Source organism: Hetaerina americana, unplaced genomic scaffold (genome assembly GCF_022747635.1).
Source record: "Hetaerina americana unplaced genomic scaffold, ioHetAmer1.1.p SCAF_5, whole genome shotgun sequence".
Classification (NCBI taxonomy): Eukaryota; Metazoa; Arthropoda; class Insecta; order Odonata; family Calopterygidae; genus Hetaerina; species Hetaerina americana.
This window is the reverse complement of record NW_027287095.1, coordinates 94,575,586-94,590,882: the sequence shown is the minus strand read 5'-3', so window position 1 is coordinate 94,590,882 and position 15,297 is coordinate 94,575,586. Positions and strand designations below refer to the sequence as shown.

At 37.6% G+C, this 15,297-nt stretch overlaps 1 protein-coding gene across 1 annotated transcript in view; it reads right to left on the bottom strand.

Moving 5' to 3' along the window:
- The window catches only part of LOC139693704 (early endosome antigen 1-like), a 31,348-nt gene that overhangs the window by 4,361 nt on the left and 11,690 nt on the right, over window positions 1-15,297 (bottom strand). The window contains exons 4-8 of the mRNA XM_071591958.1: window positions 14,636-14,666; window positions 14,444-14,541; window positions 10,279-10,390; window positions 7,566-7,715; window positions 2,055-2,237 (exon numbers count right to left, since the gene is read on the bottom strand). Coding sequence (XP_071448059.1) covers window positions 2,055-2,237; window positions 7,566-7,715; window positions 10,279-10,390; window positions 14,444-14,541; window positions 14,636-14,666 — 574 coding nt within the window. The remainder of the gene's footprint in view (window positions 1-2,054; window positions 2,238-7,565; window positions 7,716-10,278; window positions 10,391-14,443; window positions 14,542-14,635; window positions 14,667-15,297) is intronic.

Sequence of the window (15,297 nt, the reverse complement as noted above, 5' to 3'; positions counted from 1 at the left end):
TACATACAATACAGATCAGAATGAAATAATGAATATTAACTATGCATTAGATGGTATAAAACAATCTTAAAAGTTAAAACAAAATACACCAACAAAAACAAGCTGTGTCTCCCAACAAAACATCTCCCAAGGCTTTTAAAGTCTCAAATCCTCTAGATATTGTGATACTCCTGCTTTTAATATTAATGAACCTCAATGCTAGATAATTTTATCTCTAAGGAGGGACAAAGAAAAAAGAATCAATTACAATTTTCATGTTCATATTCACTGATATCCATTCTTTCTTGAGAAATGGCTTAATGGTAAAGGGATAAACTGAAAAAAGCCAGATCAGAATCCTTCCAATGTCTTGTTATTGCTTGATTTCTGGAGGTGGCTCTATGGCATCACCACATTTAGAATTTGCATTTGGAGTCATACTATGACCACTATTGCCCTTCCAGTAGTGACCTCTCTGCAATTTTAAAGCACTTGTTTCGAGAATCTTCCCTCGTGGGGACACCACCCCATGCCAGGGATGGGACTCCAGCCCGCCACCACCCTTGGATATGCAAAAGGGATGCACGCCACCCACCTGACTAACGCTGACAGCTTTCTTAGACTCGTGATTCAAAAGAATATCGTGGTATGCGGCATATTAAATTTGAGGCATTGAAAGTGATACTTAGCGGTCCACTTTGATGCTCAAAATTGAAATTAGAAAACTTGCCTCCGATACTTTTCTATCCTCTGAGATCAATCATGTGCATCTTAGATGTACAATGCGTTTTATAGCAATTTATAATTGTTAATTCTACTTTATCTAATATGAATTATTAAAAAAATTGAATTCCAACAAACACAAAGTTTCAAATTTTAAATCATTACCTATTCAATAAAAGAGGTATTTCATAGGGGCAAGATTAAGACTACATAGTCCCTTATTCCACCTAACCCCTAACCTATCAGCCAATTCTAACCAACCAAAAACTCTCCTGGAATCAAAGACTCTGGGAGATCAAGACAACTATTACTCTGGCAGACACCATGAGCAACTGAATATGTAGCAACAAAGAGTTTTACTCTTCTTCAAAAGACATCTGTCGTAACCAAAGAAATCACAAGAGTAATGCTGATCTTGTCTATGGCTCTGTTTCGGTCAGCGTGATGAAATTGTTTCACGCTTAATGCAATACGGAACAGCAGACAATGAAAACAATGTATGACTGAATGCCATGTCACAAGGACCAGCCGGCAGCATGACCAAACGTTAGATGGGGAAAGAGTTCATTGAATCTTATAGTCAATCAAGTGTAGCTGGCTTTTGATTCAATAATTTCTTTTTAGAAAGATAGAGCGATAGCCAAGCAATTGATATCATCTAGATGTCATACAGAATTGCACAAAACTCGGGATATTCACACAAAATGGCATATGTAATGAGGCTATATGCATACTTATGCCATTGTAATTGTTGATGCTAACATTTAGTAATTAAATACATTATGCTAGGCATAATTATCATACAATGACGCCTCTACATGGACAACTTCAACTAATGTTTTCAAGTGTTCGAGTAGGGGAGGGTTGTGATTACCCATTTCAGGCATCCCTTAATGAATCCACCCATGCCAAGTGCCTGATAACATACACCTAGGAGAAGGAGGGAATATAGGAGCCGCCTTCAGGAGAACCAGGGGAAATTTTAAATTATGGTTGGAGGGTAGAAGGCATTACACTTAGTCTCAGCCATTGTGTGTTCCATCACTGATTGCTAAGCTCATTTTAGGCCCTTCATCCCCATATGCAATCCCATTAGTACATCCACTACCCCTAAACAGTGGAATTCACACGTACACCTGGTTTCAAGTGAGCGCTTTCACGAGATGTGCACAATTCCACTCGTGAGTCATGGGCAAATGAACTAATAGGTATATTTCCAGTACGCACTGCTGAAATGCACCCAAACTCTTTGTCTTTGGGTGGAGACTGCTTGGAGCATTAATTATGCACCACTTTGAGTTCCGTGGGATGACAACAATAGAGGTTTAACAGAATCAGGAGACAACACTCACTTTGGCCCGAGAACTTCGAATCTCTTGTCTCATCTCCTTGACGATGTCATCCTTGAAGCGCGCCTGCACGCATGCCTGGTGCAGGGCCTCTTCCAGTTTCCCCAGCTCCCCTCGCAGGACCAGCACTTGGTCGTGCTTCGCAGCCACCTCATTCGTGAGAACGTCTCGGGTCTCCCTTGACGCCTGCATGGAACGGCATTGGTAAATATGACAAATCCATAACACAGTATTGAGAACCTGACTCCTCTAAAGAGATTTCGATAAAACTCAAGGGCTTCACTTCATGGGCTTAGCTCCATGAGTGAAACACATGAGAATACATGAGAACTTGGCTGTGGATATAGGTGGATGAAAGGTAATAGGTTGGTTACGTCTAACTTCACAGTCATCATGACAAATTAAATTATTAAATACATGTTCAACAAATTTTCTAAAATGGAAAGTCACAGATATGCAATGAGACCCTTGTTAATCGTAACTGAATTAAAACCCTAATGATGCTTGAAGAATGACTTTTCTCACAATACAGTGGAACCTCACAGAATGAGCATAATTTGCTCTGGGATCTTTCTCGTAAAGCAAAACATAGTTGAGCGAAACAATTTTTCCCAAACAATTAATGTAAAATACGATAATGCAGAAAAAATAAATAATGTACAATGTTAATTCAAAGAAAACTATGCGTAAATTGTTTAGGATCGCAAATCATCCTTATCTTGTCTTCCATGATGGAATGATCCAACCTGGTTTGCAAACTCAATTTGCAAAAAAAAGAATCGAAATAATTGCCTAGTTTATTATTCATGATATACAATACTTTTTTACTAGGAAGCTGTCTGGTGATATTTTTGTTGCTGATTCTTCAGAACTATGGGAAAATACAGCCAAGCAATATCATTATATTTGCGGCATGCATAGCCAATGCCTTATCAGGACAATACTTCATATGATATAACAGTTTCCAATACTTTCCCATGACCTCCACATCACATTTAGTCCACCTCTTCCGGCATTTGCACTTCTTGAAGGTTTGTGTGAAGTATTTGAATTCTAAACAAAAAGCCGGAGATCTATTTTCAAATCCCAGCTTGCATTGGCACAAAATAGCAGCATGAGACAGCCTTTCATTGCCTTGTGGTTGGGCAACGCATTCTCCTCAACTGTTGCACTAATTAACATGTCATTAATAAGAAAGTAAAAATATAGCTTCACTTCAATGCCTTCTTCCCAAAGAGAACCATCTTGTCACAATTAAAAACCTATTGCTGCAGGTAACCCTCAGAATAAACGAGCTTCTTGAAGTAACCAATAAAGTTCTCGGTTGCCTTTGAGCCGGAGCTTGCTGCTCCACTGTGCCTCACGCCAAAGATGCAGTTTCTTCTCTTAAACTTCTTGAACCACCCACAGATTCCCTGAAATACTTGGTCGTTGATGCCCTGGCATCGTCTTAACGAGATCGGCAAATATCTTTTCTGCCTTCCCATAGATGCTATTCTTGATAAAGGTGTTGCATTGCAATTGCTTATATTTATGCATATGAGAAGCAAGCTTTCAATATTGTTGAGAATACTTAACTGCTGCATAGATATTCTAGTCACTCCCTTTGAAGCATCCATCTCTTAACTTTGCCCTTTCTCTAGAGGATATCACAAATTGCTCAAGTAGAGCAATTGTACGTGCATGCTAGGTCAGCCTCACCCACACCTCACATTCCCTTTACATTATTACACATCTATCTGTCCTCACTCATTAATTTTTCCCTTCATTTGAGCATTTCAATGATTTTAGTTTTCTTTTCAACTGTCATTTTTATTCCCTTATGGCTGTCTTCTTGAGGCTTTTCCTTCGGGGAGATTTCTTAAATTATGCACCAAATATTATTAAACTTTGCACAAAAAAATTTAAAATAATGTTTGAACACAAGTTTGGAAAAATGGGTAATCACTGGCAACATTGAGATCCTCGTAGAATGAGTGCTAAACACAAACTGATTCAGCAGGTGTGCAATCATTCTGGGAATTCCATTCTCCTCATCACTCACTATGCAAAAAGTCACTCATTAAGCGAGACATTTTTGGGCAAAATATTTATGCTCATAATGCCAATTACTCTTGCAAGGTGATAATTAAGTTTGGTTCCACTGTATTCTGTAATGTATAGGTGAATTACTAAGTTCTCATGTTCCGTTTGAAAACAACCACTCGCTCATTTTCCCTCCCCATGGACAACAACATTGACGTAATGGAAGGGCTTGCACCTTATGATGACCACTAGAGTTGTGTGGGTGGGAGCAATGATATTTGCCTGGACAAAGGGTAGAAGCCAGACGAAAGATAATCCACCATGATGGGTGAACTTATGCATGGATTATGTCTAGGGTCTCCGAGAGATGGCAGTTAGCTAGGCTGAATAATGGTTAGGCACAGATTTATGGATAGCGTCATCATTCACACAGTTCCCTCCTGGGAGCCTATGTAGATTCAAAGCATAATTTAGTGCTAATGAACTATAACGTCACATTTAAGAGAAAAAACAAGGAAGACAGATGAGGAAATGGAATGTAGAAGCACTTCCAGGTCAATATGAAAGGAGTATCAGGGGTCAGGGACTTGTAAAGTATCTGAAAGATGGAACATCTAAAAAAGGGTTAATGAAAGAAAAATATAGAAACATCAAATAGGAAAACGAGACCATCAATTACAGATGATATGGTTAATAAGATAGGCAAGAGGAGGAAATTTGAATAAAAAGTACACAGGGGGTGAAATAAGGCAGGAAAATCATAGCTTGAAGAAAGCGAACATGGAATTTTGAATAAAAAGTACACAGGGGGTGAAATCAGGCAGGAAAATCATAGCTTGAAGAAAGCGAACATGGAATTTTGAATAAAAAGTACAAAGGGGGTGAAATAAGGCAGGAAAATCATAGCTTGAAGAAAGCAAACATGGAATTTTGAATAAAAAGTACACAGGGGGTGAAATAAGGCAGGAAAATCATAGCTAGAAGAAAGCGAACATGGAATTTTGAATAAAAAGTACAAAGGGGGTGAAATAAGGCAGGAAAATCATAGCTTGAAGAAAGCGAACATGGAATTTTGAATAAAAAGTACACAGGGGGTGAAATAAGGCAGGAAAATCATAGCTTGAAGAAAGCGAACATGGAATTTTGAATAAAAAGTACACAGGGGGTGAAATAAGGCAGGAAAATCATAGCTTGAAGAAAGCGAACATGGAATTTTGAATAAAAAGTACACAGGGGGTGAAATAAGGCAGGAAAATCATAGCTTGAAGAAAGCGAACATGGAATTTTGAATAAAAAGTACAAAGGGGGTGAAATAAGGCAGGAAAATCGTAGCTTGAAGAAAGCGAACATGGAATTTTGAATAAAAAGTACACAGGGGGTGAAATAAGGCAGGAAAATCATAGCTTGAAGAAAGCGAACATGGAATTTTGAATAAAAAGTACAAAGGGAGTGAAATAAGGCAGGAAAATCATAGCTAGAAGAAAGCTGGTGAGTGAAACAGTGGGAGGATATGGAGGGTACACAGCAGATGAGTGAAATGGGTGCCCTGCACAGGAGAGTTAAAGCACTATCAGGAAGTAACAAGAGAAAATGTGTGTACGTGCACATTATTAAAGATACAGCATGGAAATTACTAATTAAGCAAGGAAAGATTCAAGCGAGACCTGAAATAAAATGTATGCCGTGTGGACAGTTATGATGAAGTACATAAATAGAAATCTGTTCCTAATCTAACTCTGAAACCTGATGAATTAATAGATTCTTTTCAGCATCTACAAGGACTTGATGTCCACTGCCACAGCTAACATGAGAAAAACAGCTTATGATATGCAAAGTAAACAAACAATAAAAATCACTGTTAACAGAAATGGGCAATTCACCTGATATTGTCAAAACAATTTAATCACTGAAAAACTTTAACACAATAAGAATGAGCATTGCGTATACCTGTAAAAATGGAAATAATGGTAATTATCAAAATATTATCGCTAATTCTGTTATAATTTGAAATTATTAAAATTAAACCACAGTCATACTATTTTCTAGTAAATAATGACAATATTAATATTGCCAAACTATTCAGTTCCTCTCCATATGGCTTCTGCACAGGTAAAATGAGTACTCAGGCTATATACAGCATTCCTAATGCCATCTTACACTCATTTAAAGAGCACTTGTCTTCTGAATTCCACTTTTGACTTAAACCAACACAAGAGTTCACATGACATTGGTGTTAGCAGCAGGTAGGCAGAGTTAGTGGGAGAAAGGTATGTTTTTGGATTGACACAAGAATGCATATCAACTCCCACAGTTTTCAGCATCGCCTAACAAAACAAACCTGGCACCCCACTCAATGAGGTACCCCTCTTCAATTCCGCAAACATCCTTCCTCCCTTCATTCCTTCCAATATCCGTATCATATTATTCATGCCCTTTCCTCTTTTTCCCTCCATTCTCTCCTCCATCACAGTCTTCAACATCCCACTGCTGATCGATACGCCCTTAATCCATTTTCCCTGCCTCCTTATGGTTTATCCAAGTAATCCCTTCTCCTCCCCTGACATACCTAGCACTTCTGGTCCAAGACACTTTCAGGAGACCTAAACTGTTCGCCCTGCTCCAGTTTCTGCCCTCCTCAACTTCTTCCTTCGATTGCCTAACTCCTCCCCACAAATCGCATAGCTTTAGTTTTACTTTATTGACTTGCTCCCATACCTATCACACAACTTTTCTAATGCACTCAGTCAAGTTGACTTATCCATTGCATATTTTTATCAGATGTCAACCATCATTTTAAAAAATCTGAAAACCATGCTCCCATAGGTACAATGTATTTTAAAAGGAGGTCATTGCAATTTACCCTGGATCAATTTTACATTTACAGCAGAGATGATCATGCAATTAATATTCACAATATGAAAAATTCATGCATTATTACCACATTTCAAACCTCACAAAAAAATAGTTAAATTAATTGCTACAGAATGGTTTCTGATCACTATTAATGTGCTGCCTTAAATATGAAGTGCGTATGTAAATAGATATTCTATTTTTTAATTCCCTAAAATATATATTCTCCTTTTATCTGCACAATTTTGTACGATATCATGATCATCAATTCAATTACATTGCAGCATTTGTAAAACAATTTGCTGAAATGCTCCACGGCATGCCAATATGCAACACTAACAGGCGAATATCTCACATAGTGAAAATATCACCTAATGACCTTAACAAAGTATACTCGTTCAAATATTACGCAGGGGTTGTTTCAACGGCAAACACCTAATGTGAGCAAGCACACTCAGATATTCTCTGGTTAAGGCCATAATATAATAAGCAAGACATTTTCTGATTGCTTTCTGTGTTAAAGTTTACACTTAAACACTTAATTATTTTATTGGCAGACAAGACCAACATCAAAAGAGTTGACAATTTAATGTAAAAGATACTCTCAGCCTTGAAATCTATGAAACACGTCATTCTAACCTTTTCCAAATCTGATATGTGCCTCTGGAGTTCAGCAATCCTTTTCTTAGCATCCACGAGCCCTTCCTTGAGAGACACAATCACGAAGCTTTTCTTTTCATTCTCCTCCCTACTCCTCTCCAGCTGCACCCTCATGTGGCAGACACTGCTCTGCAATCAAAACAAATCACCCAACAATTTTTTTATTGCTGTACCTCTCATAACCACACTAACAACATTTCAAAACAAACTTTTTATGCGATCAAGATTAACCCGATACTTTCCATTCATATTCAAACAAAAACAATATCATCAATTTAGAACAAGAGAAGAAAAATTTGCATCCAAAAAAAACGTGTGCAACGGCTGTTTCTTAAACAACAACCATAATTTTTAATTCATGAAATTTACAAAACAAAAATGTAATTTTACATCATAATGTTAGCTAATTGGGTATGAAGTACAAGTTTCATTCTTTGTCCAAAATATTGCATCAGCAGCAACAATAAGAGTGTTCATTCAATGCTTAAAAAGGTCAACACCATCATTCATCATTGGTCGGTCAATCCTAAGATTGGTTGACACCGCAGCCCTCCATCCTACCCTATCCAATGCTAATAGGCTTACTTCCTCGTATTTTTGCAATGCACTTTCTTCTTTATTCGTCCCATCTATTTATGTCCCTTGGCCTTCCTCCTCTTGGGACTTTTCCCTCCATTTTTCCTTCTATTATAGTCTTCACGAATCCATTGTGCCTCAGGGTGTGGCCAATCCGTCTGGTTCTTCTCTTTTCTCGGTGGTGTTCCATAAGGTCTGTTCTTCCTCTATTCTTCTGTATACTTCTTCATTTCTTATCTTATCCGTCCATTTGATCTTAAGCATCCTCCTCCAGCACCAGGTTTTGAAGGCTTCTGGTCTTTTCTGGTCTACTTTTCCGATGGTCCATGCTTCTGATCCATCCATAGAATGCCACACTTAATACAAATGCTTTCATGTATTGTTTCCTTGTCTGTAGTTCTATCTTCTTCAAACACAGCAGTTGTATTTTCATTGTGAATGCTCTCTTAGCTTGAGCTATTCTTCGCTTGATGTGTGTAGCACTTCTTCCATCCCATGCGATGGCACTTCCGAGACAGGTGAAGGAATACTTTTGCTCTAATTTCTGTCCTTTCAGTGTGACTAATGTATTCCGCTTCTCTCTTCTACATGCAAGGATTTTAGTCTTCATCTTGTTTAAGTTCATGCTGTATCTTTCTAGAACTTGATCCAATATGTTTATTGACCTTGGAAGATCATCCTGTTTTTCTGCTATCAATGCAATATCGTCAGCGAAGCACAGTGTGTTCATCTCTTCTCCATTGATGCTAATTCTGTTTAATCTGATGCCTTAGGCTTCTCTTATTGCCTCCTCTATGTACATGTTGAACAATGCAGGTGAGAGGTCGCACCATTCTCTAACTCTTTTGTTAATTTTAGCCTTTCTGTGGCTTCTATCTCTCATTCGCATTGTGGCTACTTGCTTCTTGTATAGCTGATAGATTATTCTTCTGTTGTTGTACTCTATTCATAGTTTTTCCAGCAGTCCAAACATCTTGTTCCATTCCACATCGTCGAAGGCTTTCTTCAAATCCACGAACTGTATTGTTTTCTTTATCATGATTCTCAGGCAGATTATGGCTTCCCTGGTTCCTCTGATCTTCCTAAAGCCAAATTGGTTTTCCAAAAGGTTATCTTCAATTTTCCTTTCAATCCTTCGACTTTTTATTCATGTAAGTATTTTTGATGCATGTGACACAAGACTCAAGTTTTGGTGTTCCTCACATTTCTCTGCCCTTGTCTTCTTTGGTATCATGATCGTCAAAACTCCTTTGAAAGTCTTCAGAAAGTGTTCTGTATTTACAGCTATCTTTAACTATTCCATACAGATTGCCCTTGGCTTTGTTTCTGAGTGCCTTTATGATGTCTCCGTCAATTTTGTCTTCCCCAGGAGCTTTCTTCTTCCCAAGGTCTTTTACTGCTCTATTGAATTCGCTCCTCAGTATGTATGGGCCCTGGTTTTTGTCATCCGTTTCACTCTCGTCCTTCATCAGGTTTTCTTCCAGCCGCCTCGCTTGGAAAGGAAAATTAAAAGCAACACTACCAGGGATATAAATGGGGATATACTGATAGAGGGTATGGCAATTAAAGACAGAAGATATTGGCAATAGATGGAAGCAATACATCAAAGAACTCTACCAAGTTCTGAGAATAGTTCAAGCTACGAGAGCATTCACAATGAATAGACAACTGCTGTGTTCAAAGAAGATAGAACTACAGGCGAGGAGACAATATGTGAAAACATTCGTACAGAGCGTGGCACTCTTATGGATCAGAAGCATGGACCATCGGAAAAGTAGACCAGGAAAGACCAGAAGCCTTCAAAACCTGGTGCTGGAGGAGGATGCTTAAGATCAAATGGACGGATAAGATAAGAAATAAAGAAGCATACAGAAGAATAGACGAAGAACAGACCTTATGGAACACCATAGGGAAAAGAAGGACCAGATGGATTGGCCACACCCTGAGGCACAATGGATTCGTGAAGACTATAATAGAAGGAAAAATGGAGGGAAAAGTCCCAAGAGGAGGAAGGCCAAGGGACATAAATGCATGGGACAAATCAAGAAGGAAAAACTTTGCATGAAAAGGTTAACAGCATAACCTTTTTCCATTCACTTTCATATTGTCCACTCACCTCATTTGATTCACTGAGGAATGCCCCAAGCTTGTCAATGGTGTGTGCAGACTCGGAGAGAGAGAGCTCGTGAGACAAGTGTGTCACCTCACCCTCTAATCTTGCTATAATGCTGGAAAAAATAATAATTTATGAACCAAATATTCACACTGTTTGCCTTTATAATAATATTCAAAAGTTTTTGTCCTAGCTATCCAACTATCATCCAGAAGATAAGTTTGCAACCGGCATACAATAGAACTATGACTTCAGGGCAAGTGATTACCAAAAAAGTTTCATTCCCTATCTAGGACCCTGCCGTGAATCAAGAAAGGTGTAATGGAAAAACCCTCACTTTGGCTTGCCACTGTCCAAATTTAATTTCGGAAGAAATGGAATGAAAATATTATCATATTATATCAGACCTTGTCTGTTAAGAGGGTGCTTCCTTTCATTCCGTGACCCTGCATCCGTTTCTGCTAAACTGTACATCATTTAAGGGCCTCCTCCCTGCCATTTGCCCTCCGCCCTCCCCTCCTCCCAGGAATGTTTAGTTGACAATTAGGGTGAAAACTATAGTGTTTTCCCATTAATATTAATGTATACATATTATAAACAGTGACACGAGGGAGTTTCTCTCATCTCTGTGATTTTGACTTAAAATCAAGGCAATAATCCACACTGTTTAATGTAGTGTCAAAACCAGTCAATTTATATCGTCAATACAAATGTGCCAGGTAGTAAAATACATACTTATTTAAATAGAAAGAAAAAATTTACTCATATCATTTTTAAATATCAAACAATAAAGTGAAAAAAGTAAATGGGCAAAAAAGGAACATAAAAAAAACAACAAAATATGCTGTTAAATTAATAACTTCAAGTTTTTTACGTGTTTTCTTAAAAATATTTTCTTTTTCTGGAAAGGGTTTAAATAGCTCTGTAAGATTATTTCCAAACTATATGAAGATGAGAAGATTAAATGAAAAGGAAAGTGACAGGGGGTAAAAAATAAGAGAAACTTTACACTTCCACTCACTTTTAATGATCTATGGCCATGGTTTCGATGCTGCGCGTCATCATCAGGTGATGCATCGCAACCATGGTCATAGATCATTAACCCTCTTAGTGCGGTGGGGATTCCAGGGGTACTAGTGAGAAGTGCGAAGGGTAATTTAAGAAAATGTATCACGTTAGGAAAAAAAAAACATTACGAAGTTATTTGTTTAGATGTCCGTATGCAGTTTTTTTATTTTAAAATAAAATATTGTAGTTAATAATGGTGTTATACATTTACATCATCTGAAAAATAAAGGTAATTATTACAGTATTGCAAATTTGAAGAATATTTTTTTAGCAATAATTTTTCGATTTTTAGACACAATACTAACATTTTTTTATAACTTTTTTCAATAAAACTACCATATTTAAATATAAGAAAGAATCAAAAAGACATTTAGAAAAAATTATATACAAATAAAGAAAAACCAGTGAATTGCAAATTTTTTTGTCAGCCTCTGCATAGTTCGATTTTGTTGAAAAGGCTGACCTCACTGAGTCAAATTGGGACTTTTCCCCTTTCCTTGAGACTGCGGCAGTGTGCTTACAATCTAAAGGCAGAAAAAAACGAAGTTCTAACTCACAGAGAACTGCTGACAATGTAATCCAATACACAGGGCGCAAATCATTAGATAGGATGGACGGCAGGAGAAACCAAAATGATTACAAAGCAGTGCTCTCATTTCCATCGAATCAACTAAGTCTGGAAAGCAGTTATATATCCACACCATAACACATTCAAGAGATTACAAATGAAAACAGATTAGTAGCCTTTCAGGGGCTTTTCATAGTGGAAAGACCACTCAGAAAAAAAACGAGAAGACAATTAGGCTGAGCTTCCCGACATGTACAAAACTGAACGTAAAATTATAGTAAGAATTATACTTTTTGAAAAGCATTTAAAATTGCTAATAAAAAATTGAAAAATGTGTTATATAATTGTATGGAATTCACCCTATCGATAGCACAAAAACCATTAAATTATTAAAGAAAAAACCATAAGTTACAGCGATTTAAACAATAGCCTACGCAAGAGCCGATATAACGGCCCGCCGCACTTTTCGCCAGGGATACAAAAGCCGATATATCAGCCCGCCGCACTAAGAGGGTTAAAAGTGTGCGGAAGTGTAAAGTTTCTCTTATTTTTTACCCTCATCATGAAGGAATTCCACAAAGTTAAGCCTGAAACTGTCAACTTTATGAAAGTGACAAAGAAAATGTACTTGGAATTCTATCAATGTGACAATCTCCGCTTTCTTGATTCCATTGCATTATGAAGCCAAACACTTCCACAAAGTCTCCTTAATAAAATTTTACACAAAAGTGGTGAGTTGGCTCTATTCTTTTTCAGCTTCGTTAAGAGGCTGATTTTATAGGTTTGATTCTTGGCATTGGTTCCAGTTCTCAGTTCTGATAGATCTGGTAAATGGACAGATGTCAAACTATCAACGGTTGCAGCAATAAACAAAGGCTCATCATTAGAAGTTAATTCAACTGTGTCCAGTATGATGTGATGGAACAGCAATGAATTACTGAAGAACATACCGTGCAGAGCAACACTTCCCTGTGCAAGGCGGATGCCTACATAGCAGATTCTAACTTATGCAGTTCTCCAATGCACACCATGCTTTGGCAAATGTGGGCTTGGATTCTGGTTCATGTCCTTCCCTTAATCATGATTTTTCGCCGTGTTGAGAAGATCACCAGGAGGAAAAATATATAGGAAAGACTTGATGCTTTGCTAAGTCCATTGGCTCCCAAAAAAAGGATCCCAGTCTAGACGAATAATTTTTTTCCACTATGAAATTATTGCATTTTAATGTATATTAGTAGTTGCTCCATTACAAGTACTGTTGCGGCAATCCCTGTGATTATTTGAATTTATAAACCACTTGCCGGGAAAAATAATTTCTATCGATTATTTTTTCCTGCATTAGACAGAAAATGGTTGGCTTCATTACAAATTTCGATAATAACAGTGCTTTAACTCAGGAGTAAGCATTAGAGCTTTAATATTTCCTTGATTGTATTTCCTTAAAAATTTCCAAAGAGATCTCAGATGCATGCCATGTAGGGCATTTAGTTTCATCTCACATGTGATGCTAGTAGTAGTAGTTTTGAGGGGAGGCGACCGACAGCTGAGGTCATTTGCGCCATAGGGGATGGACAGGAAAGGATGAAGGGTGGAGAGAAACCCGGCATCGGCATTAGCCTACTCTTAACGAAAGGCACCAAGGGGTCCGCAGCTTAACGTCCCATCCGACGGACGGCGTACTCACCCTAAGTGCCCTCCACAAAGCACCTCAAGTAGGGATCGAGACACCTCTGAAAAATATTCAACACCGCTGGGATTTGAACCCGCACCCTCAGGTTGGGAAGCCAGTATGTTAGCCCCCGCACCATCTTGATCCCCCCACATGTGATGCTGCTGTGAAACTTATACGCATTGGGTTAACAGGGATAATGCCCCTCTGCTCAAACATTGCATCTCCTGCGGTAAACTTGGAGTCAATAGGCACTCAACTATAAGTAGTATGACAGTGGTATTCATTAGATAATATGTTCCTTTCTATTTAGTGCACATATCTGCTTTTACACACACACACTGACAAACTAAACGTTGCACAAAAAGTTAACTATTAGAATCACCTCACGGGATTTAAAGAGAAGAGTACTGTCTTACAGCATCACATTTAAACTTTAAACACTTCAGAGCTGGGAATGAGGGCAGCTGACAGTTATTTTGCCCCACCTCAAAATGAGAAGATGGTAGGAGAAGGGAGGAAGTAGAAAATTGATTTAATGAAAGCACATAGGCATAAAAAAAACTTTATGTTCATGTGTTCTTATTTAGCCAAAGCTCAAGGAACATGCTCAGTACTGGATAATAAATCATGGGAAGAATGGGATTACTGTTTCAAGGACAATAATTTGAATCAAAGCAAGAAAATTAGTAATGGGTATGTCTATGTATTGCAGATTTTTCTGCCATCCTAAAATCACTTGGGAGATGCTGAACCCGTGTCGTTCACCCATAAAACATTATTATTCATTAATAACTCACGTCTGACCAATAGACTAATAGCGACAGGATGTTTAGAGAAATTTGCACCAGAGAGAAACCCACCTGTCCTTTTCTATTATTTCTTGCATCAAAGCAGTATTCAGTTTAGTTATCTCTGAAGCTCTTGAATCCTCGTCAAACATTTCACCTTCTCCACCAGCCTGAATTTGAAAATAAAATGTTGGTGAGTGGAAACAGTCAAAGAGAAGATAAATAACAAACACACACAAATGCATAAATCATATTTTGAATTACCTGGGTTTCTCTTACAATACCTTTGAAGGCACTGAAAAAACAGAAATAAAAATGTTGAATACATAAATATCAGAGTTAAATAGCACTAAAATAAAAACCATTATAATGAAGCTTACAATCACTTTAAGTCCTTTTTAAATGGACCCAGGATGAAAACTATCATGCATCATTTTAACTGGGTTGGACATGGAATGACTTTTCCAAAAACCATCCTTCTATTGTCTTTTCTCAACTATGTACGCAATGTAAATTTTTTTCTGATTAAGAAAGTTAAATACTTGTCAGTGTCATAGAAAATCAAGAATGACAAGAAAGAAGTGAGGGCAGAACTTTCAAAAAATCAAAGGAAATCTACCAATGAAGCTTTCAAGCCATTTATGAAATCCAAATTTTAAAAGTATATAAAATTAACTGATATGAAAGATTTTGATTGGTAATATGTATTGATCAACAAGTGAATCCCATGAAACTTGAATTGAGTCGATAAATTGAGGCGGGTAACAAATAGAGCAAAGGAAGAGGGGCCAAGAAGCAGTAAGACGATACGAAAAGTTTACAAAGGAAGGGTAAAATTGGTGCCCTATAAAATGAGGTTAAAACCCTGTCAAGAAGTGACAGGCTTGGCAATGATTGAAAAAAATTAGAAATACAAAATGAAGAGA